The sequence below is a fragment of the Lonchura striata genome, chromosome 5 (assembly GCF_046129695.1).
Source record: "Lonchura striata isolate bLonStr1 chromosome 5, bLonStr1.mat, whole genome shotgun sequence".
In the NCBI taxonomy this organism is placed as follows: Eukaryota; Metazoa; Chordata; class Aves; order Passeriformes; family Estrildidae; genus Lonchura; species Lonchura striata.
Window position 1 is genome coordinate 4,407,246 of NC_134607.1, and position 23,203 is coordinate 4,430,448.

A 23,203-nucleotide genomic window follows, 5' to 3' on the forward strand; every position below is an offset into this window, starting at 1 on the left:
CCCCCCCCCGGGGCAGCCGGCCACTGCCCCGGCCACTGCCCCGGCCACTGCCCCGGCCACTGCCCCGGCCACTGCCCCGGCTCTGCCCCGGCCACTGCCCCGGCCACTGCCCCGGCGCTGCCCCGGCCACTGCCCCGGCTCCCCGCGGCCACAGCGAGAACGGGACCCGAGCCCCGCGGGACCCGAGCCCCGCGCCGGCCGCAGCTGGAGCGGCGGCGCCCGTCCCGGAGCGGCTCCTCCCGGCCGCGGCGCTGCCGGTCCCGATCCCAGCCCCGATCCCGCCTCGACCCCCCGGCCCCGGCACCCCCTCCCTGCCCGCCGAGGAAGGAGCGGCTCTGCCCGGCTCCCCCAGCAGACACCGGCGGGACCAGAACCCGAATCCCGATCCCGATCTCACCTGAGCGCCTCGGACGCCGCGCAGCGCCGGGAGCAGCCCCGATCCGATCCCCCGCACGGAGCTCCGAGCGCCGGTCCCGCCGCAGTCCGCCCGAGCATCCACACAGAACGCGGCGCGGGCGCGGAGCCGCCGCCATTTACGGGCGGGCGGGGCGGGCCGGGGCGGGGCCAGCACAGGTGCGCGCACAGGTGCGCGGGGCCCCAGCGCGCCTGCGCGGGGCGGGGCCGCGGGTATTTAAACCGCGGGGCGAGCCCGGCGGAGCCATTTGGTGCTGGGCGCTCGGAGGGGACGTTGCGACCGGTCGGGCTCTATATCTATGTTTTTTTGCTTTTCTTGCGCGTTTCTTTTTTTTGTATTTCTTTTTCTCTATACCTCTCTTATCGACCCTCCCTTCCTCCCCTCCCCACCCCCCTACACCCTCCCCCCCCCCAAACCCCCCCCCCCCTCCCTCTCCCCCTAGCCCTCCCCTCCCTCCCTCCCGGGCGGGCCCCCCTACACTCCTTTCCTTGTCCTCCCTCTCTGTTCCCCTGCTCATCCCTACGCTACCCTGTTCCTCCATCCTATCCCTGGTTCCTTCCCTCCCCAGCCGGGCTCCCCCGTGCCCCCTCTCCCTGCTCCCCCCACGCGCTCCCGGTTCCTCCTGCCGCCTTTCCGTGATACCATTCCGCCTCCTTCCCCCAACCTACCCTCAATCCTTCTCCTCCCTCCCCGCTGCCATTCCCCCAGCCCCCTCCCCTGGTGCCCTGCACACCCCGACCTGCCCCCACCTGCCCCCTGTCCCTGTCACCCTCCCCTTGAGCGCCCCCTCTGCTCCCCTGTTCTGGTTCCCCATTCCCCTTTCCCTTCTTTCCTCGCAGCCGCGGGGCTCGGGGCGCCGCAGAATAAAGCCCAGAGGGCCGGAGCCGGCGCCCCCCGCCCTCGCTGGGGTCCCCACACGGGGCCGGAGCCGCTCTGCGGGTCCCCCCATTGCAGTCCAATACACGGCCCGACACTGCCGGGGTGCGGCTTTCCCGACATCACACTGGGGGTCGGGCTGGGGGTCCTGGGGGGAGGAGGGTGGGGGGGGTAGGAAGGGCCCCCTCATTAGGAGGGGGTCCCGGGAGGGTGGGGGGGGGGGTAGGAAGGGCCCCTCCGGAGGAGGGGGTCCCGGGGGGGGGCCAGGGGGGGCCCCCTCCGGAGGAGGGGGTCCCGGGGGGGGGCGGGGTGGAGGGGGGGGCCTTCCCCCCTCCAGCCCCAGCCCCCTCCCCGGGACCCCCTCCTCCGGACGGGGGGCCCGGGTGGGGGGGTTCGGGGGGGGGGGGGGGGGGGGGGGGGGGGGGTGGGAGGGGGGGGTGGGGGGGGTGTGGGGGGTGGGGTGGGGGGGGGTGGGGGGCGGGAGGGGGGGGGGGGCCAAGGAGGGGACGGCCGGCCATTTGTTTGGTTTTTTTTTTTAATATCTGTTCACGGCGCAGAGTGACGTGACCCCCTCCGCTTCCCCCACCCACCCCCCCCCCCCCCCCCCCCCCACCCACCCCCCCCCTCCCCACCCCCCCCGACCCCCCCCCCCCCCCCCCCGGGCCCCGGTCCGGAGGAGGGGTCCCGGGGAGGGGCTGGGGCTGGAGGGGGGAAGGCCCCCCTCCACCCCGCCCCCCCCCGGGACCCCCTCCTCCGGAGGGGGCCCCCCTGGCCCCCCCCGGGACCCCCTCCTCCGGAGGGGGCCCTTCCTAACCCCCCCCCCCCCCACCCTCCCGGGACCCCCTCCTAATGAGGGGGCCCTTCCTACCCCCCCACCCTCCTCCCCCCAGGACCCCCAGCCCGACCCCCAGTGTGATGTCGGGAAAGCCGCACCCGGCAGTGTCGGGCCGTGTATTGGACTGCAATGGGGGGACCCGCAGAGCGGCTCCGGCCCCGTGTGGGGACCCCAGCGAGGGCGGGGGGCGCCGGCTCCGGCCCTCTGGGCTTTATTCTGCGGCGCCCCGAGCCCCGCGGCTGCGAGGAAAGAAGGGAAAGGGGAATGGGGAACCAGAACAGGGGAGCAGAGCGGGGCATGCGGGAAGGTGGGGAGGGAGGTCGGGCTGCGAGGAAAGCGGGCGGGGAAGGGGAAAGGCCGGCAGGGGGAAAGAGGGACGGACAGAGGAGGGAAGAGAGAGGGAATGGAACGGAGCAGCGGGGCAGGGACAGGTGAGGGACGAGTGGGGGGGTCGCGTTTGGGGGAGGAGGGAGAGTGTGTTTAGGGGAGAAAAAACAGAAAATGGAGAGAAGGAAGGAAGGGTAGATGGTGGGACGGGAGGGGAGGCCGAAATGGGACGAGAAGGAAAAGGAGGAAGACAAGAAGGGGAATAGGAGCAGAAGGAAGGAAGAGTAGAAGGGGGCACAAAAGGGGAGCGAAGCAGTCGGCCTTGGGGAGGAGAGGAAAACGGGGGAAAGGCAGGGAAAGAAGGGGAATGGGAGCAGGAGGAAGGAAGAGTAAAGGGGGGAAGGAGGAGAAGGGCGAAGCTGCGGAGCCCGCACAGAACCCACCACCCGCACTGCGCTCCGAGTGAGCAAATGGCGGCTGCAGCGATTCCCGGCACTTAAATAAGCTCGGCCCCACCCCACGCAGGTGCCCCGCGGTCCCGCGCACCTGAGCCAGCGCCGGCCCCGCCCCTGAGGCTCCGGCCCGGCCCCGCCCCTGAGGCTCCGGCCCGCCCGGGATGGAGGCGGGGCCATCGCTCCCGGCCCGCCGGGATGGGCCCGGGGCTGCCGCTTCGGCTCCCGGCGGTGCCGCCTCTGCCCCGGCGGGCGGGTCGGGGTCTCTCTCGGGCCGGAGCACCGGGGCGGCGCCGGGGCCGAGCGGCGGCGGCGGCGATTTCCCGGGGCTGACCGAGACCGGCCGGGGCGCGGGGACCCCCGTGCCGCCCCAGCACCCCCAACCCCGCCGCTCCCCGCCGTGCCAGGGAATTTTCTTTTTCCCGGTGCAGGCCGAGACATTTCTGTGAGAAAACTCAAAAGTCAGGGGTACGGGGTCTGAGGGGAGAGAAGAGATTCTGGTGTAAATCCAAAACGCGTTGTGAAAAACAACATGGAACGGCTCATTTGCTCTCCCAGCCCGGTTTCTGTGTGACCGTCTGTGATTCCAGCTGCTCCGCTGGCACTGGCAGCCTGCGGGGCTCGAAGGACTTGCCAGGTGCCCAGCACGACAGAAAAGAACGGGAGAACTCCCCGGCTCTGGCAGCGGAGCCTCTCGGCAGTGTCCCGAAAGCCCCGCAGTGCCAGCATCTCTGCATGGAAGCTGAGGGGCTCCAGCGCAGCCCCTCTGCAGCGTTCCTCTGCAGCTGGCACTGCCCAGCGCCCCTGACCAGGGTTTGGGGTCCCTGCACAGCCCCCGGCGCAGCCCCCTGGCTTCTTCCAGCTCCCTTCAGCCAGGATGATTTTCTCGGGGGTAGGAGCACCCAAAGCCAGCGGAACTGGCCTCAGCCACTTTCTGTGGGATCTCTCCTCTTCCTTCCTCACCAAATTCCCACTGTCAAAACCCAGCTTGAGGCACAGATCCCCATCCCCTCAATCTCTCCAAGGAATTGGGCTCGGATTTCCCAATCCAGCAGGGCAGAAATGCTCTTGTCCTTACCGTACATCCTAATTGTAGTAATGGCTTAAGAAATAATTGAAAGAAATTAAAGGAATGAAGAAAAATTAAATAAGAGCTGCCAGCTCCAACTAAGGGATGCTCAAACCCCTTATCAATAATTTGCTTTAATTAACCAACTCAAAGTAATTAACACCACATTGATACAGTAGGATTCTTTTTAATCGAGTTATAGATAAATATTGCAGAATGTAAAAATCTTTGTAAACCCAGAAACTCTTTCAAGAGATAGACAGGGCACAGCTGCAGAGAGTCTTGGGGAGTTCAGGGGAAAAACCCCAAAGTTTTCAGTGTTTAGCATCTCCCACCCTGTCGTCACTGACAGCAAACACGGCTTCAGCCTCAGGAAGACACGGAGAGTCAGGGATTTTACAGATCCTGGTCTCACCTCAGCCTCTCAGCAGGTACAGTCTGCAGGAAGAGGGAAGAAAAAGGGTCAGAATGGACAGCCTACTTCCAGAAAATCATCACCATTCATAAAGCAGTGAGCAGAGCTGTAAGAACTTCCCCAAAGGTTCCAAGAGAGTTTAAATCTGAATGAAGTAACTTACTTAGAAGCTTGAAAAGCTGCAATGCTGTAAAAATCTAATGCTGCAAAAAAAAAGGTGCCTTCCCATCCAAACCCATCTGGAATTCCACAATTCTGTGAACAGCTCCGGGCAGAAGGACTAGATTTCCATTGTGGTTCGAAAATGCTGCTGCAAGAACACAAAGAGAGATTTCAAATACTGTTAAAGTGGCACAACCACATCAAAAATTACGTTTGGGGGTAAAGTGGCAACTCTGCAATTCCAACCTCTGATACCAAGGACACATGGAGGGCTGAATCCTGGAGGTCCTTACATGACAGGATTTCTAGAGTTATCCATCCCCAGTTTGCTGCTTAGGGTTAGAAAAGGTGGAATTCTGTTCTTAAGGGGTTACCACGTACCATCAACGTGAGAGACGGGGATGCTGATGTTTGATCAGAGTCCTGGAGCAGCCTGGAGCACGCTGCCTTCCCGAACCAGGTCTGCTGCCTTGTCCGTGTAGGGGTAGGGCTTTGTCCTCAGCCTCAGCAGGATCTGTCAGCAAAGGAGGAGAGAAAAGTAGAGTGCACCGGCTCCCAAGTGTGGGGGAACCATGTGCTGCTAAGGAAGACCACGTGCTGAAAGTGGTTGGAAGCCGGGCGGGTTTTGGGAGGACAAATTCCATATTACTTCTGCAGGATTCTGTCTACAGTTCCTGCTCTACAAACCAAATACATCAAACGACAACAAACAAACAAACAAAAAACCCCCACATTAAATCAACAACAACAAAATAATTACTCCTACCTCAATAACCCCATACTGCCCCAAACCATTCCAAGGAGGGCGGCAGGAGGGGCTGGCAAAGGCAGGGCCCCACCGGGCCCCCCTCGCCGCTGCCATCCTTCTCCAGCGCCGCCGCTGAGCCGCCTTCAGCCCAAAACCCACCCAAAAATACCCCAAATTCGTCCTAAATGCCCCCAAAAAACCCACCCAAAACTACCCAAACCCTCCTAAAAATATCCAAAAAACTCACCATAAAATGCCCCAAAACCAGCCCAAAACCCTCCCAAAAATACCCCAAAAAATCCACCCCAACATACCCTAAAACCCACCAAAGAATACCCCAAAGCCCTCCCGAGAATACCCGAAAACCCTGCCCAAAAACACCCTGAAACCCCAAATTAACCACTCTGAACCCCAAAATATCCCTGAGCTCCCCATACCCCAAAATTTCCTCCCCAACCCCCAAATTCCCCCCCGACCCCCAAAATTCACTTCTGGGTCTCGTCCTCGGGGGCCGGCGGCTGCCGGGGCCCCCCCAGGCCCGCGGGCGGCGCCCCCAAACCCGGGGGGAGTTCGGGGTCCGAGTCGGGGTCGTCCTCATGAGCCACCAGCCTGGGGACCCAAAAACCGGGGGGAACCCCGAATCGGGGGGGGACCCAAAATTGGAGGGGGTTCTGGGGGGTTCTGGAAGGTTTTTGGGGCATCCCAGGAGGACTTTTGGGGTGTCAGGGGGTTTTGGGGGTCCCAGGAGGAATTTCAGGGGTCCTAAAGGGAAATTTGGGGGTCCCAGGGGGGGTTTTGGGGTTCCGAAGGGAATTTTGGGGCTCCTGAAGGGAATTTTTGGGTTCCCGGGGCTGTTTTTGGGGGATCCCGCCGGGTATTTTTGGGGGTGCCGGGAGTGTTCTTGGGGTCCCCCCTCACCAGTCCACGGCCGGCTCCACTCCCCGGTTCCCGGTCAGCGCCAGCGCCTTCGCCCTGCGGGCCCGGGGGGCTCCCGGTTATTTTTGGGGGGTCCCAGAGGGTTCTGAGGGGTCCCGGGGGGTTTTTTGGGGGTCTCGGTGGCGTTTTGGGGGTCCCGGGGGCTCCGGGGCCTGTCCGTGTGTCCCGCCCCCCCCCAATCCCATTCCCGGTGCCGGGTCCCCTCCGGCTGCTCCCGCCCGCCCTCCCCCGCTGTCCCCCCGGTGCCGCCGCCCTCAGCGCGCCGGGCCCCGAATCCCACCTCCAGCAGCGCCTCCAGAGCCGCCCGAGCCCGGTCCCACCGCCCGCCGCCATCACGGCGGCGCCGGGCTCCCGACACGTGGGGGACGGCGGCCGGCGAGGGACAGAAAGGCACAAAGCGTTCAGGTACGGACGGCGGCCGGAACGGGACAGAAAGCCTCCCTCGCCGCTGCCATCCTAATCCGGCGCCGCCGCGGAGCCGCCTCCAGCCCCGCCTCTGCTCACAGACACCGCCCCGCTCGCCGCTCGCTGCCGCCCCTCGCCCCGTCTCGGAGATTTTGCCGGGCGCTGGCTGGGGGGGCCGCAGTACCGCCCTGTGCCCACAAGGCGGCAGCACTTTTCAAGCGAGTCCGCGCCAAGCCGTTCCCAAGAGGGCGGCTGCGGGCGGTGGGGCTGCAGTACCGCACTTTGTCCACAAGGCGGCAGCACTTTTCAAGCGAGTCCGCGCCAAGCCACTCCCAAGAGGGCGGACGCAGCCGGCGGAGCTGCAGTACCGCCCTGTGTCCACAAGGCGGCAGCACTTTTCAAGCGAGTCCTCACCAAGCCACTCCCAAGAGGGCGGCGGTGGGGCTGCAGTACCGCCCTTTGTCCACAAGGCAGCAGCACTTTTCAAGCGAGTCCTCACCAAGCCACTCCCAAGAGGGCGGCTGCGGGCGGCGGGGCTGCAGTACCGCCCTTTGTCCACAAGGCAGCAGCACTTTTCAAGCGACACCGCGCCAAGCCACACGCAAGAGGGCGGCCGTGGGCGGTGGGGCCGCAGTACCGCCCTGTGTCCACAAGGCGGCAGCACTTTTCAAGCGAGTCCGCGCCAAGCCACTCCCAAGAGGGCGGCGGTGGGGCTGCAGTACCGCCCTGTGTCCACAGGGCGGCAGCACTTTTCAAGCGAGTCCGCGCCAAGCCACACGCAAGAGGGCGGCGGTGGGGCTGCAGTACCGCCCTGTGTCCACAAGGCGGCAGCACTTTTCAAGCGAGTCCGCGCCAAGCCACACGCAAGAGGGCGGCGGTGGGGCTGCAGTACCGCCCTGTGTCCACAAGGCGGCAGCACTTTTCAAGCGAGTCCGCGCCAAGCCACTCCCAAGAGGGCAGCCGGGCTGCAGTACCGCCCTGTGTCCACAAGGCGGCAGCACTTTTCAAGCGAGTCCGCGCCTCGCTATTCTCAAGAGGGCGGCCGCGGGCGGCGGGGCTGCAGTACCGCCCTGTGTCCACAAGGCGGCAGCACTTTTCAAGCGAGTCCGCGCCAAGCCGCTCCCAAGAGGGCGGCGGGGCTGCAGTACCGCCCTGTGTCCACAAGGCGGCAGCACTTTTCAAGCGAGTCCGCGCCTCGCTATTCCCAAGAGGGCGGCGGCGGAGCTGCAGTACCGCCCTTTGTCCACAGGGTGGCAGCACTTTTCAAGCGAGTCCGCGCCAAGCCACACGCAAGAGGGCGGCGGTGGGGCTGCAGTACCGCCCTGTGTCCACAAGGCGGCAGCACTTTTCAAGCGAGTCCGCGCCAAGCCGCTCCCAAGAGGGCGGCGGCGGAGCTGCAGTACCGCCCTGTGTCCACAAGGCGGCAGCACTTTTCAAGCGAGTCCGCGCCTCGCTATTCCCAAGAGGGCGGCCGCGGGCGGCGGGGCTGCAGTACCGCCCTGTGTCCACAAGGCGGCAGCACTGCGCCGTCAGCAGCGAATGCCCCAAAGCATCCGCGCGGGAAAGAACGGAACAAAAACCTGCCTCTGACCCCACAGGAACCGAAAGAACAAACCTTTCCTCTTAAACTGCATTTCAATAGGCTTTATTTTTGTATTTTTCATATTTATATTCACATTCGGATTAATAATTTATATTGATTTATAATTGTATTTTCATAATTTCTTATATTTATTCCTATTATATTTTATTCCTATTATATTTTATGTTTTTATATATATCTTAATAGATTGCTTAGATATTTCTATAGTTAGATTTAGATTTCTAAAAGGTTTATATTGCTTAAAATAAAACCCTGCCTCTATCCAAGTAAAAATCCTTTAAAAAAACCCTTTATTTAAACAGTTTAAATTTATTTCTATTTTTCGCATTTATAGTCAAATTTACATTTTAAATGTAGATTGATGTATGGTGTTATTTATAGCCTATCTCTTCCTAATACTATTTTATATTTTTATATATATATATCTGTATACATTTAATATGTATTTCCATATATCAAACTATATAAAAATAAAATGTAAATTCATACTTTTTCCATTAAAGCCCTACCTGTAACTAAATAAAAACAATAAAAAAGCCCTTTCTATAAACAAAAGGTCAAAAGATCAAGGGTCAAAGTCAAAGGCTGGGGTCAGGGGAGGGGTGACGGGCAGCATCAGGCAGTGGGGGAAGGGGTGGAGGGTGGGTCAGGGGAGGGGTTAGGGTAGAGGGAGGATTCAGGGTGGGAGTGCAGCCTCCAGATAGACCCCTCCCCTACACCCCCTATATATATATATAAAAGAAGAAAAAAAAAATATTGTCAAGGGCAGCAGTAGAAAATTTGATCCTCCCAGGGAGTAAAAATTTTTATTTTTATATTCCCAGGGAGTAGAAACTTTTATTTTTAAAGGGTTTTGTTTTTTTTTTTAAATTCCTAGGAGCATGGTAACTTCTACTGTTGTGTTTTTATTCTAAGTTTAGAAAGGAAGAAAAAAAGAGAAAGAGGGGGAGAGAGTGAGAAGAAGAAGAGGAGAAAGTGGAAGAAGAGAAGGACAGAGGACAAAGAGGAGAGAGTGAGAAAAGGAGAGAGATATGAAGAAGAGAGTGTGAGGAGAGGAGAGAGTGAGAAGAAGAAGAGAGAGGACGAAGAGGTGTAAATAAGAGGAAGAAGAGGGGAGAGAGGAAGAAGAGGAGAGAGTGAGAAGAAAAGGAGTGAGATGAAGAAAAGGAGAGAGTGAGAAGAAAATTAGAGAGATGAAGAAGAGAGTGTGAGAAGAAGAAAGACTGAGAGGAAGAAGAGAGGAGGAAGAGGAGTAAGTGAGAGAAAGAAGAGGAGAGAGAGAGGAGGAAGAGGAGAGAGTGAAAAGGAGTGAGCAAGAAGAAGAGGAGAGAGAAGAAAAAGAGGAGAGAGGAGGAAGAGGAGAAAGGGAGAAGAAAAAGAGGGAATGAGATGAAGAAGAGGAGAGAGTGAGAAGGAGAGAGTAAGAGGAAGAAGAAGAGAGAGGAGAAAGAGGAGAAAGCGAGAAGAAGAGAAGAGAGGAGGAAGAGAAGAAAGTGAGAAGAAAATGAGAGAGTGAGACGAAGAAGAGAAGAGTATAGAGTGAGAGGAAGAAGAAGAGGGAGAGGAGAGAGAAGAAAAGGAGAGAGTGAGAAGAAAAGGAGAGAGTGATCAAGATGAGAGTGTGAGAAGAAGATAGAGTGAGAAGAGGGTGAGAAAGAGAGAGCAAGAGAAAGAAGAGAGTGTGAGTAGAAGAAGAGAGGAGAGAGTGATAAGAAGAAGAGAGGAGGAAGAGGAGTAAGTGAGAGGAAGAAGAGGAGAGAGTGAGAAGGAGAGAGGAGGAAGAGAAGCAAGTGAGAACAGAAGGACAGAGGAGGAAGAGGAGAAAGTGAGAAAAGAGGAGGAGAGAGGAGGAAGAGGAGAGTGAAAAAAAAAGGTGAGAGAGATATGATGAAGAGAGTGTGAGAAGATGAGAGACTGAGAAGAAGAGAGAGGAGGAAAAGGAGAGAGTGAGAAGAAGAGGAGAGAGTGAGTGAAGAAGAGGAGAGAGGAGGAAGTGGAGAAAATGAGAACAAGAGGAGGACAGAGAAGGAAGAAGAGGAGAGATGAGGAAGAGGAGAAAGTGAGAAGAAGAGAGAAGAGGAAGAGGAGAGAGTGAGAAGGAGCGAGAGATGAAGAGAGTGTGTGAAGGAGAGAGTGAGAAGAGGAGGAGAGTGTGAGAAGGAGAGGAGAGAGTGAGAAGAAGAGAGAGAAGGAAGAGGAGAGAATGAGAAGAAGAGAGAGGAGGAAGAGGAGTGAGAAGGAGAGAGAGAGATGAAGAGACTGAGAAGAGGAGAGAGTGAGAAGAAGAAGAGGAGAGAGGAGGAAGAGGAGTGAGAAGAAAAGGAGAGTGAGAAGGAGAGAAGAAGAGTAAAGAGAAGAAGAGGAGAGAGTGAGAGGAAGAAGAGGAAGAGGAGAAAGTGAGAAGAAGACGAGGAAGAGGAGAAAGTGAGAAGAAGAAGAAGAGGAGAAAGGGAGAAGAAGAGGAGGAGAGAGGAGGAAGAGGAGTGAGAAGAAGAGGAGAGAGCAAGGAGAAGAGACAAGACTGAGAAGAAGAGGAGAGAGTGAAAGGAAGAAGAGAGTGTGAGAAGGAGAGAGTGAGAAGAAGAAGATGAGAAAGGAGGAAGAGGAGAGAGTGTGAAGAAGAGGAGAGAGTGAGAAGAAGAGGAGAGAGTGAGAAGACGAAAAAGAGGAGAGAGGAGGAAGAGGACAGAGTGAGAAGAAGAAGAGGAGAGAGGAGGAAGAGGAGTGAGAAGAAAAGGAGAGTGAGAAGGAGAGGAGAGAGAAGAAGAGGAGAGAGTGAGAAGAAGAAGAGGTGGAAGAAGAGAAAGTGAGAAGAAGAGAGAGGAGGAAGAGGAGAGAGCGAGAAGAAGAGGGGAGAGCAAGGAGAAGAGACTGAGAAGAAGAGGAGAGAGTGAAAGGAAGAGAGCGTGAGAAGAAGAGGAGAGAGTGAGAAGAAGAAGATGAGAGAGTGAGAAGAGGAGAAAGGAGGAAGAGGAGAGAGTGAGATGAAGAAGAGGAGAGAGAGAAGAAGAGGAGAGAAGAAGAGGAGAGAGAGAAGAAGAGGAGAGTGTGAGAAGAAGAGGAGAGAGTGTGAAGAAGAAGAGGAGAGAGGAAGAAGAGGAGAAAGTGAGAAGAGGAAGAGGAGATAGTGAGAATGAGAGAGTGAGAAGAAAAGAGAGAGGAGGAAGAGGAGAGAGTGAGAAGAAGAGAGGAGGAAGAGGAGTGAGAAGAAGAGGAGCGAGTGAGGAGAAGGAGAGTGCGAGAAGAGAGTGAGAGGAAGAAGAGAGAGTGAAGAGGAGATGGAGAAGAAAGAGTGAGAAGAAGAAAAGGAAGAGGAGAGAGTAAGAAGAAAACAGAGCAAGAAAAACAAAAGAGAGATAAATAGAAAAACCAAAAAAAGACAGATTGGAAAGAGAATGGCAAAAGAAAGAGGGGTAAAGAGAAAAAGAGTGAAAGACAAACAGAAAAGGAAGCACTTGAAATGAAAGAGAAAAGGAAATAGAGAGACAAGAAAAAGAAGAAATAGAGCTGAAAACCTACAGGAAAACAAATGGAGAGACAGAATAAAAGGTAGGGTTCAAGAGAGAAAGAAATAGAGAGTTACAAACACAAAAAATTAAAGTTGGACAGAAAAGGAAAAAGGGTCATAGACAAAGAGAATGATAGCAAGTGTTAGAAAGACAAAGGCTGACAAAGAGAAAAAAAAGAAGAAATCATAGTGAAACCTAGATTGAAAGAGACAGACAAAGAGACATGGGGAAATACATGTAGAGGAATGGAAGAAAATAGACAGGGTGAGAAGGAAATAGGGTTAGAGAAACATAGAGAAGTGTTAGAAACGGAAACAAAGGAAAACACAGCCAGAGACAAAGAGAAAGAGTTAGACATGGAAGGATAAAGTGAGGAATAGACTAAAGAGGAAACTAAGAGGCAAAGGGAGAAATAGGGTGAAAATGATTTGATTCAACCACACCAAAGAAAGACAGGAGACAAATGGTGGGCAGGGCAGAGGGTAAGAGGTATCATAATTAGGGCTGATTAATCTTTATTTCTTTAATTTAAACTTCAGCAATACACAGGGAAACAATGTATACAAATGCAAGTACAGAGACAAATACAACAAAGAATACATCATACCTAGGCACACAAGTACAAGTCCAATTTACATACAGCAAAATACATCAAAAGACAGGAACAACTGCAAATACGGAACAATATAATGTATTACAAGCCAAATACATATTGACACAATATAACCGTGTCTCCATTTCAGAAAAGTCCACAACGCTTTTATTGTTATGACGCACCCGGAACAAAAACGGCGCAGAACGCTCCGCCGACGTGCACGCCCCCTTCGCGTTACGCACAAACTCACATTCACGGCAATGCGATCTGATGCCGGAGTCATCGTCACTCCTCGGGAATGTGGCTCCCGGGAGACTCCCAAAAAATCCTCCTGCCTGACGAAAACCCCGTCCCTGGGACAGTCCGCGCCCTGACTCAGGCCATCAATGTCGCCTCGCTGACCGGCCGGGACCGAGGAAACAAAAACCCATCAGGGGGAACAAAAAAACAAAACCCCCGGCTGGGGATTTTTTATTCTAAATTTAAAAATGAGTGGAAAAACCTGAAAGGCAAAGGCCATACACACAAGGTTATAACTGCTCCACACACACAGCTGCAGACACAAGCACACACAAACTCTCACAGACAGACACAGACAGTCACACTCTCACACATTCTTCTGCTGACACGCTGGCTGCCACCCTTACGTGAAATGCTGCACTGAAGAATATGCTTAAACGCTTCTTCTGACCGCAGGACCTCCATGTCAAATGGTAGATTCCAGGAAATTCTGTAGGGACCCGGGGACCTACGAGACAAGGGGAGGCGGTCAGTGACTGACTATCTGAGAGCTAGGAGCTATACCAGCTCTGGGCCCATCAGTGTTGTACCCCAAACCCCGTAGAGAACAGATGAACGGCAAAGCTTTATAACTGCTCTACCTGAGCGTGACTACGTGCCCGGGCAAGGCAGCTCCGATCATAATTGGCACAACAGAGGTGCATACAACATAAGCCAAGGTAGGTACATACAGTATAAGCACATACAATAGAAGCCGACACAGGCGCAACATAAGTGCATACAATGTAAGCCGACAGAGATACAAGATATGTGAGGACTTGATATAATTCTCCAGAAGACTAATTTTTGAGCCCTATATCCTTTGAGAAGGCAGATGCTACGGAACTACTGTGGTCAGGTGATGAAGGGCTAATAAGCTCCGTACGGAAGTCCAAGAGAAGGGCTACCAAAACTGAGAATGAAGATGGATGAGAACATCTCGTGTACATCTTCTGGTCCCAAAAAGTAAATGTGTAAAGGTGCCAGAATAATTGATATCTGGGAAGGTACGTGAGCAAAATATGGCCAATACGGCACAAAATGATGCTGCTAAAGCATGGAGATGTAACAAAGGCCTAAGATACAGACAACGTGACACAGACACAGACAACGCGAACACGGACATAAGTGGAAACTGCCTGGCAATTTCACCTTATGGACCCAAGATTCTTAGCCCAAGATGAGCCATGGGCTGATGATGCCAAAGAAAAGAAAGCCCTAGGGCAGTAGCACTTGTGATGACATGTAACTCCTTTCAAGATGTTAGTGCCAAAGCACTTAAGAGGAAGCCTAAGAAGCTCAGTAGGCCTAGAGAAGGAAGAAATGACTACAGGGTGACTGTAGCTATAGCTCCAGACATGAAGGTGGGCTCCTATGGTGAAAAGATCCACGACAACGTCAAGAGTCAAAGAAGGCCGCCGATGCGAACGTCACGAGAACGCGGAGAGGGATCGGAACTGCCCTGCCCGGCAAAGACTCTGGGGGGGCTGAGGAGAAACCCTCTCCCTTTTCTCCCGAGGGACCCGTCCCACTATGGGCCTCTTCTCCAAGCTAACATCAAATAGCCTCCTGTGATAGTAAAGGTTTTCCCCCCATCTCCCACCTACTGGCCCCAGCACTTAGCTTTTGCAAGACAACCGGATGGAATCCAATGTCAGTTGGATGTGGATGGCGAGACGTTCTGTACATCCGCTTCGGTGCTGCCGTTTCCAAACTTCAGCTACGCTCCTCCTGAGGGTGCCTAAGACAAAACAGAAAATGCAACCAGTGCCCACGAAAAGAGGAATCCCTGAAACTCCGACACACCACTGCCCCGGCTCACCTGAAGTCTCAGTTTGACTCCACAGGCTGCCTGGAGAATACCTGAAAAACAAAAAGTACACACTTAGCATGCTGCTGCATAAGGGTCACCTGTGAGTCACTGTGCCAAAATGCCAACTCACCCGCTCGCCTCTGTTCCTTCACACAGCTAGGGCAGCGACAGCACCTGCAAAAAAACAAAGCAAAAAAACCCACACTGAGATACTGTGAAAACAACATCCCCCTGACCTGAAAAGCACACCCAGCTAGACCTTACGCTTGCACCCACCTGGCCTTGGACATCCGGACCAGAGACATCTTGCAAGAAGACTGCCTAAAAGAAAACAAAGAAACCAAGAGTGGATGCTTAGAATTGCACCAGAAATGGAGACCTGAGCAAGAACAACTCCTTCTGTCCACTGCTCACCTGGCACACAGGGCCTTGACTGCTGCTATCTGCCTGGACCTCCTAAAAATAAAGGCAAAGAACACTGCTGTAACACAGTCACAATTTAGACTTCCCCTGCAAATGTAAAAAATGACTGACCTGCTCAGGGCAACACCCTCACCCAGGACTAGGGCTCTCTGCCACAGATCTGAACTGTCTGCATCTGAAAGGAAGTTAGGACTAGTGTCAAACAGCTGCAGGACAACTTAACAGCACCAAACATGTTATGTCAATCTCCTAATACAATCCAGAGCCCAACTACATCCTGCATTACAAATTTCAAGTCCCCAGGACTTGTGCTATTACAGTCTATACAGCAGGGCAGAGCAGCTGTGGGATAACATGTGCAGACACCCATGACACAGGACAGGGAGAGAGAGCTTTTGAGGAGAAGAAAGGACTGAGAGACCCAAGGAACACAGAGTGCACCAGAAACAAGTGACAGGACACACTCCAGAACTGCTCTGCCCTGTGTATCTCAGCACTTTGATCAAAACAGACACTTTCCCTCTAGGTGGCTTTAGGAGATGCTTCTTGGACATCCCCATTTCCAAAACTGACTCAAAAACCCCTCCTGGGGGGTCCCAACCCAGCACCTCTCTTCCATTCCCTCTGTGGGTTGTAGCCCTCGACTTATCTTGCACATATCTGGGATGCAAATCCCCATCAGGTGCAGAACGAGGCCTCCTGCCTGTCTGGGAAGTTCCAGTTGTCACCAGGCTGTTATCTCTTGCTCTGCCAAGAGAAAGAAAACCAAACATCAGTGCACTACCTTAACAGCACATGGGCCAGAACCTGACAATTCTGCCACTCACCGTCTCCCAAGAAGTCTCGGGCCACACACCTCAGGCGTGCTTGGAGGCCGACACCATCTCCAGGTACAGCTAGGTTAAGGGCAGACAAGGTGACATGGCAGTGCTGAAACTTGAGTGGACCCTCGCTCCTCTTCCCTGCCTCACCGCAACTCCTTGACCATTCCTGTGGGTTACCAGGATGGGACCCTGAAAGGCAAAATTGGAAGGCTCTGTCACAGGGTCCTGTAATGCTTCCTGCAAGATCACACGTGCATGAAACCCGGTCCATCAGCCAGTTGGAGACAGAGGTATGAGTACTCTGAGTGGATTCCCTAAAGCACACAAACAACAATGGAAGCTTACAGTTCCACCAAAACATAAAAGCTGAGCAAAACCAACTGCTTTTGTCCACTGCTCACCAGGCACACAGGGCCTTGACTGCTGCTATCTGCCTGGACCTCCTAAAAATAAAGGCAAAAAACACTGCTGTAACACAGTCACCATTTAGGCTTCCCCTGCAAATGCAAACAATGACTGACCTGATCATGGCAACACCCTCACCCAGGACTGGGACTCTCTGCCACGGATCTGAACTGTCTGCATCTGAAAGGAAGTTAGGACTAGTGTCAAACAGCTGCAGGACAACTTAACAGCACCAAACATGTTATGCCAATATCCTAATACAATCTAGAGCCCAACTACACCCTGCATTACAAATTTCAAGTCCCCAGGACATGTGCTATTACAGGCTATGAAGCAGGGCAGAGCAGCTCTGGGATAAATACGTGCAGACACCTGTGACACAGGACAGGGAGAGAGAGCTTTTGATGAGAAGAAAGGACTGAGAGACCCAAAGAACACAGAGTGCACCAGCGACAAGTGACAGGACACACACCAGAACTGCTCTGCCCTGAGCACCTCAGCACTGAGATCAAAACAGACACTTTGCCTTTAGCTGGCCTAAGGGGACACTTCTTGCACATCCCTGCCCCCAAAGCTGATCCTAAAGGCCCTCCCAGCACCCCGCTTTCACCCCCTCTGTGGGCCTTAGCCCTCCACTTATCTCTCTGGCATCTGGGGATGAGAATCCACGTCGCCTGGCAATGGAGGCTGCCTCGCCTGCGGGGAATGTCCTTTGGTCACCGGGCTGTGGTCCCGTGCTCAGCTACAATCGAGAACACCAAACATCACTGCACGATCTCAGCCGCACAGCAGCCACAACCCAGCAATTCTCTGCTCACCATTATTCTCCTGAGAACGCCGGGCTCCTCGGGCCGCACGCTTCGCCCACGCCCTCCTGGCAGGGTCTGCCTGGCTGAAGAGCAGGCGAGGTGAGGCGGCGTTCCCAAAACTCGAGTGGACCCTGGTCCCCCTCACTAGTAGTTCCCCGACTCACAGCAACTCCTCGGCCGCTCCTGAGGCTCCCTGGTGCCACCTCCAAGTGACAAAGATCAAGGCTTTGTCGCAGAGCCGTGTGCCGCTCCCCGAATTCCCAGGAGAGCGAAGGAGCGGCTCTGCGGCCGCTTGCAGGGGGGACTCGCTGGTACATGAGTGGACTGCCTGACGCACACAAACATGAATGGATACTGAGACTTGCAGCAGAGACACTACAGCTGCAGGCACACAAATTCATAAAAAAATAAACTAACAAAACCCAAACATTCTACCAAAATATTAATTTTATTTTCCCAGTATCCAAATTGCCAAATAGATTAACAGAGACACCCTGTCCTATCCCCGCAATAACACCTCTTAATCTATGCCAAACAAATCCTTAAAGCTAAGAAAACCCTGCCAGTATCGAAATAAAAACACAAAAAAGTCTTGTAAACTTCATAAATTCATTAACCTAACACATCAGAACCATAAAAATATTAAACCTTTATGAAAACCAGTACGCAATACACACTACCCTCATTTCAACATATAAAAGTAAAACAATTCCTATTAATAATCTAACACAAATATCACAAAATATAGCAGTTAGAAAAAAAATAAACCTCAAACTAAAATATAAAATTTTTATTTTAAGCCTAAAAACAATCATACATTCTAAACAGGAACTTCCTCAAAATCAAGTATTTCAATAAACCCAAAAAACTCTAGCATATTTGAAATAACTACTAAAAAGCTAAAAAACTATAAAACAATTAAGCAACCCACCACAACTATCTAAAACTATCTACAATAAACGTCCTGTAAAAAAAACCCAACAAATCCTCCTTATCACCTCAACAATACCAGCGACACCAAACAACTCAAAATACTGTAACTCCCATCCAAAAAATGCTCTATAAACTGAAACACTAAAACTCATCTACAAAACCCACTCACCCTTCAATAACCGCCTCTAACCTACACACAAATCTAAAACCAATAAGAATTAACTATAAACTATCATACATTAAAGAACTCCACCATTAAACACTACTGTACCAGACTTACTATAAATCAAAAACCACAAAATAACACACCAATGTTAACATTACCAAAACATTTTTCTCCATTCCTCTAACAACCAAATACAAACCTCGACTTACCTTCACTTAAAAAACATACAATACACCTACAACCAACTGCCCCAAAAATAAAAACACAGTCCCACCATCCAGCATAAATTCATCCAAATGAAACTTAAAAAAATAAAACTCCAAAACATCTGTAATAATCCAACAACATTAGATGAAAAGTGTAACAAAAATATGTTTTAAAATAATCCAAATTCTTCTAAAATACTATTACACCACAGGAGAAAAAAAAAAAAAAAAAGCTAAATTAAAAAGCCTACTGAAAAGATCCAATTCCTAATAATAAAATAACAAAAGAAACATCAAATTCCAATATCATCAAAAACAGTCAGAATGGCTCCACGAGCCAACAAAAAAACCTCCAACCTATAAGAAAATGCCAAACCACCCCAGAAACAAACAATAAAACACAGCCCCTCTTACCATGGTATTATTTTAGTACTATGATTTAAAAAAACATTCTATACAAAAATGTCCTCTACCCTGCCATCAACGCCACATAAAGCAAATAAATTAACTGTTATCATTCAGGACATCCATATAAAAAAATCTCAATTGCCCTAAAACCTTAAAAATAATTACAAATTAACAAAAGAAACCCAAAAACAAACAACAGAAACTAAAAATACACCACCATAGAACCAACTACCAGCAAAAACAACCCCACACTACACTCTTTTCACTAACAGTTGTTAGTGAGACACATCACAAAAACAAAACAAAAATAAAAACCACCCCTATAGAAGCCCACAAAACAAATCACAAAACCCACTAGAAAAAGAAGTCCAACCAACTTACTAAACTTCAAACCATACAACAGACCCTGAAAGCTGCTAAAAATGAAAACCATACCTCCACACTAAGTCAAAGAGTAACCAGTATTCTGCTAAATTAGCTTTAAAAACCAAACGAATAAACGAGATTAACAAAAATCTAAACCACTAAACAATAAAAAGATAAGCACCCAAGAAAATAACTACCTAAAAAAATCCACCGTATAAATACAAAAGTTCCTAAAAAAAAAAAAACTAATAAAAAGCAACCAACAAATACATCAAACTGAAACAAAAACCCAAATAAATAAACTTCAATTAACCACAAAAAAAATTATTCCTAACTCAATAAACCTGTAATGCCTCAAACCATCAAAATACAAATACCACCTAGAAATAAACACATCACCAAAAGATAAATGTAACCATAAACAATAACTCCCAAATTACCGGTAACAATAAAACGTACACGACAATTAAACAAACCAAATGAATAAAACCTCTATAACATAACTAACAAAAATGCAATTATCAATATTAAAAAAACCCTTCACTAACTAACTACAGGACACTATCTCAAACCCACTAAAACTAACACTACATACTCATGCTAATAAAAGTCACCACAACCTAATTAAAAACCAACCTTGTACTTCATGCTACGACCCATAAAAACCATTGTAAACCTTAAAAAAACATCTCCTTTACGAAGATAACTACAGTTATATTTTTATAAGATAAAAATAATCAAAACAAAAAATCCAACATATCGCACCAAAACAAAAAAATCCAACAACAAACTCAATCCAAAAAAACCCTTGTCAGAGCACCTGAACCAAGAACCGTAACAACCAACAAGCACACCGTGACCCTTCTCACACACCGACTCCGAACAAAAGAAAAGGACCCAATGAATTCCCCAGGAGCGCCTCAAAAGCAGCGCAGCGAGGGAGGCTGGAAGATGCGGAGCCGCGCTCCCGGCCCCGGGCGCTCCCGGCTCCGGCAGGAAAGCGGCTCCTCCGGCAGCAGAGGCGGCGCCGCGCCGGCAGACCCCCGCCCGCTGCCCCCGGCCCGGCGGGGCCGGCACCGGGCCCGGGGGGCCCCGGCGGCGCCCGAGCCCCGCGCCCGGAGCGGACGGAGCGGCGGCACCGGCCGGCACCGGCCCCGCCCGCGCCGCCTCCCCCGCCCGCCGGCCCGGCCAAAGCTCCGCCTGGCTCCGCACGGCTCGCACCGGCGCGGCTCCGGCGGGCCCGCGGCAGCCCAGCCGCGCCCAGCTCCCCTTCCGCCCCGGCCAGCCCCGGCACTGCCGGCAGGGCTCCGCGCCGCACCCTTCGCTGCCGGGCCGGGGGCAGAAGAAGCGCCCCGAACGCAGCGGCACAGCCCGATCCCCGCCCTGCCAGCGCTGCCACGGCTGCAGCTCCCTTCCTCTGGAGCCCCGACACTGACGCCACGCTCCGGCGCTCACCTCACCCCAACGAGGGCACAGAAACGTGCGCTCCCCTTCAACTGCGACCCCTAGAAGAGCAGAAAAACAAGGGGCTTGCCTCGAATGATGGCAAAAGGGAGAATTTTACCTCAATCCAAACCCCTTAAAAGGCGGGACCACAGGACTGCCCCCTCCAATTCAACCTCAGGAGGACGAATTTTCAAAGGGAAAGGAGAAACTCCCGGCTGCAAAGACGCACCGGCTCACCTGCTGCTTCTCGGCACAAAGGTTTGTCCCTCGGCTCCTCCTCTGAGCAAGGCTCCACGTATCCAGGTGGGTTTCTAGGTGATCCCCCACACCCTGTCCAAAGCATTCACCGTCCTTCCAGGAGACAGCCCCGGGAGCCCCCCATAAACTCCTCTCCTCCAGTAGCTCCGTGCAAAAGCATTGCGAGGAAAACCCCCTAAATCAGCCGCCGGAGGAGCCGCCACCTCCTCATCATCCTCACAGCTCACACCTGCCACTGTTGCCACCCTCCAACAGTGTCTCTATGTCTCCAGCACACAGCCCACTTCTCACAGACACAGATCCAGCCTAAATGCCTGCTTGTAGGGCAGGCTGCACAGCTGAACTTACCAAACACAGAGAAGCTAAACAGGCACCAAACCCTTGGCTTATTTCTGGGGGAGGCCCTCAGATGGCTTCTGAGCTTCTCGAATCTCTGCTCTACAGGGAGTCTGCCCATCTCTCCAGCAATTGAAATCTTGAGCAGGGAAGCAGGCTGGTAGCAAAAGACTGAGGTAACTCACAGTGAGGCCAAAGGAAACTGAGTGTCAGAAGCACAGCTTTGAGTCCAGAATCACAATCAAAGCCTGGGGAAGAGTGTGGCAAATGCTGGGGTCAGCAGTGCAAGTACAGGGCAAGGCTGGACGGTCCCTGAGCAAAGCACCAGGCACTGCCCAGACCAACCCAAAGACCAGAGTCTCTGAGCAGCTCAGGAGGCACCGACTGACTCCTTCCACCAAAGCACAGGCACAAAAGAGAGCTGCCTTCACTGCAAAACCCCCTGATCAAAACTCTACTGTGCAGCAGGATTTCTGCTTCACCTTGCTATCACCTGCATCAATGCTCTGCAAAGCGACTGATCCAGCTCCTACACCACCGTGTTACTGCAAGGGAAGAGCTGGTGTGCTCAGGAAAAGAAGAGCTGCAAGGTTCACACTTCCCAAAACCGTAACTGACAGCAGATGCATTATGGTATTTCTGTAAAAATATAAACATATAATGAGGATTTCCCCTGAGAGGCCATATTTTCATTTATTTAGGAAACACGTATATGATGGAATCTCTCCATAGCACAGATGCTTCAGAAGTTGACATTACAGATTTCTCAGAAGTGCCACGGTCAGAGGAAATCAATTTTGGTCTTGAAAGCCAATTTTGAGACAACTCTCCCAGACACAAGGTACTGGCTGAGGAAACAGTGAAACAGAAAATGAGGCACTAGGCACTGTGTGACATCAGAAAGTGTATTTCTGTTTATTTGCCTTTCTTCGAGAACTTTAGGTCACCATTAGGCAAAGGAGTGCATACAAGGATGTACAAGAAAAAGATTAAAAGAGACTTTTTTATTATTGTATTCTGTGGCATGAAAGCCCAAAGCCTTTTGTATTTGTTTGTTTGTTTTTAAAGGGTATGTTTCTACTCTGGCTGAGGTGTTACAGTTCAGAGAACAACCTACCATCTGCAGGAAACCTCTTTAGAAAATCAGAAGTGAGTAAAGCTATTTGCTGAGCTGTTTTCCTGAACAAACACTGCCAGCTGCACTAATAGTATTTTACCAGACACTTGTGAGTTTGTGAACTCCTAAGTTTATAAAGAAATAGGAAATCCATCTGCAGGGTGACAGGGATGGGGAAAAGCGGTTGGAGTTGCTTCCCCCTCAGCAGATTCCCACCTGCTATAAACAAACGGCGTTTGCTCAGTACAGCCACCATGACCTGGCAAATCTGCCTTAAATCTCCCCAGGCATGAACAGCTTGCCCATAGTCTGACACACCGTCTTAGTAACTCTCATATCTGATATAAAACCCCACCGTTTGTCTCCTAATATCCTTCACACAATGCTCTGTCTGTTCACATCCACACTGTAAGCTGATGAATTGGAACAGCCTCGGCCAAAATCAATGAAAATGCCTTCAGAATCAGAGTGGATAGACTCCAAAATCTGATCCACTATGTTCTCAGGGCTGGAAGAGGGAACTGGAAGTAAGGAAGTGTCTCTGTCTAGCTCAAAAGACCTGTGTGGATCACCAATGGAGCGGAAGAGTCCTTTCTGTTGCTCAGCTGTGCCGAGTTTGCTGGTGCACTGCACGGAGCCAGTGCTGGGCCTCTCCTGGTCTCCTGGCAGTGAGCTTTTCGGGGCTGTCATGGAGCTCTTGGAGCCGCTGTCCATGATGGTGGTGAGGTCGGAGTAGCCCTGGAGCTCCAAGCAGGAAGTCATTTCTGAGACGGAGTGCCTTCGGATGCCGGTTCCATTGGCAGCCGTGCTCTCCGTTTCGTACTCGGCCACCGGCGTCAGCAGTGGATTGTTGTAGCTCTTGGATCGCACCACGGGGTTCTTGGCAAGGATGTCACCCGACTTGGAGCGCCTGAAGAACCGCTTCTCTGCAAACAAAGATCCAGAGTAGTAGCTGCAAAGTCTCCTACTACTGTACTAAGAATTATCAGTGCTCAAAAGAAATGTCAAGTCCTGATTATTCGTAAGCTTTTCTTGAATGAAACTTTTCTAGAAGAAGACATTTTGCT

The 23,203-nt window shown here is 52.3% G+C and overlaps 2 protein-coding genes and 4 long non-coding RNA genes across 13 annotated transcripts in view; all 6 read right to left on the reverse strand.

The window, feature by feature from the left end:
• Positions 1 to 4,067: 4,067 nt before the first annotated feature.
• Positions 4,068 to 6,609, reverse strand: LOC144246257 (uncharacterized). Of its 3 annotated transcripts, none has more exons than XR_013339930.1 (5): positions 6,516 to 6,609; positions 6,218 to 6,271; positions 4,933 to 5,065; positions 4,553 to 4,699; positions 4,068 to 4,412 (listed from the first exon to the last, which is right to left on the reverse strand). It is a non-coding gene; the product is annotated as an uncharacterized LOC144246257 (long non-coding RNA). The 3 variants fall into 3 exon arrangements; XR_013339929.1 differs by lacking the exon at positions 6,218 to 6,271 and adding an exon at positions 5,789 to 5,908 and having other exon boundaries at positions 6,516 to 6,605; XR_013339928.1 differs by lacking the exon at positions 6,218 to 6,271 and having other exon boundaries at positions 6,516 to 6,599.
• Positions 6,610 to 12,219: 5,610 nt separating this feature from the next.
• On the reverse strand, positions 12,220 to 13,951 carry LOC116184791 (uncharacterized). Its single transcript, XR_004149478.2, has 2 exons — positions 12,995 to 13,951; positions 12,220 to 12,849 (listed from the first exon to the last, which is right to left on the reverse strand). It is a non-coding gene; the product is annotated as an uncharacterized LOC116184791 (long non-coding RNA).
• A 16-nt stretch (positions 13,952 to 13,967) lies between these two features.
• Positions 13,968 to 14,838, reverse strand: LOC144246305 (uncharacterized). Its single transcript, XR_013339979.1, has 4 exons — positions 14,716 to 14,838; positions 14,570 to 14,613; positions 14,449 to 14,489; positions 13,968 to 14,367 (listed from the first exon to the last, which is right to left on the reverse strand). It is a non-coding gene; the product is annotated as an uncharacterized LOC144246305 (long non-coding RNA).
• A 20-nt stretch (positions 14,839 to 14,858) lies between these two features.
• Positions 14,859 to 16,215, reverse strand: LOC144246306 (uncharacterized). Its single transcript, XM_077783208.1, has 4 exons — positions 16,208 to 16,215; positions 16,088 to 16,129; positions 15,690 to 16,000; positions 14,859 to 15,609 (listed from the first exon to the last, which is right to left on the reverse strand). The coding sequence occupies exons 1-4, from the start codon at positions 16,213 to 16,215 to the stop codon at positions 15,587 to 15,589; spliced, it is 384 nt and encodes a 127-aa protein (XP_077639334.1). The 3' UTR covers positions 14,859 to 15,586.
• Positions 16,216 to 16,413: 198 nt separating this feature from the next.
• Positions 16,414 to 17,125, reverse strand: LOC144246258 (uncharacterized). Its single transcript, XR_013339931.1, has 3 exons — positions 17,065 to 17,125; positions 16,910 to 16,983; positions 16,414 to 16,833 (listed from the first exon to the last, which is right to left on the reverse strand). It is a non-coding gene; the product is annotated as an uncharacterized LOC144246258 (long non-coding RNA).
• Positions 17,126 to 21,910: 4,785 nt separating this feature from the next.
• PRR5 (proline rich 5) overlaps positions 21,911 to 23,203 on the reverse strand; it is a 91,607-nt gene continuing 90,314 nt past the window's right edge. For all 6 annotated transcript variants that reach the window (XM_077783209.1, XM_021529971.3, XM_077783210.1 and 3 more), the window contains one exon: positions 21,911 to 23,062. In XM_077783209.1, the coding sequence (XP_077639335.1) occupies positions 22,512 to 23,062 (551 nt within the window). In that variant the 3' untranslated portion in view covers positions 21,911 to 22,511. The remainder of the gene's footprint in view (positions 23,063 to 23,203) is intronic.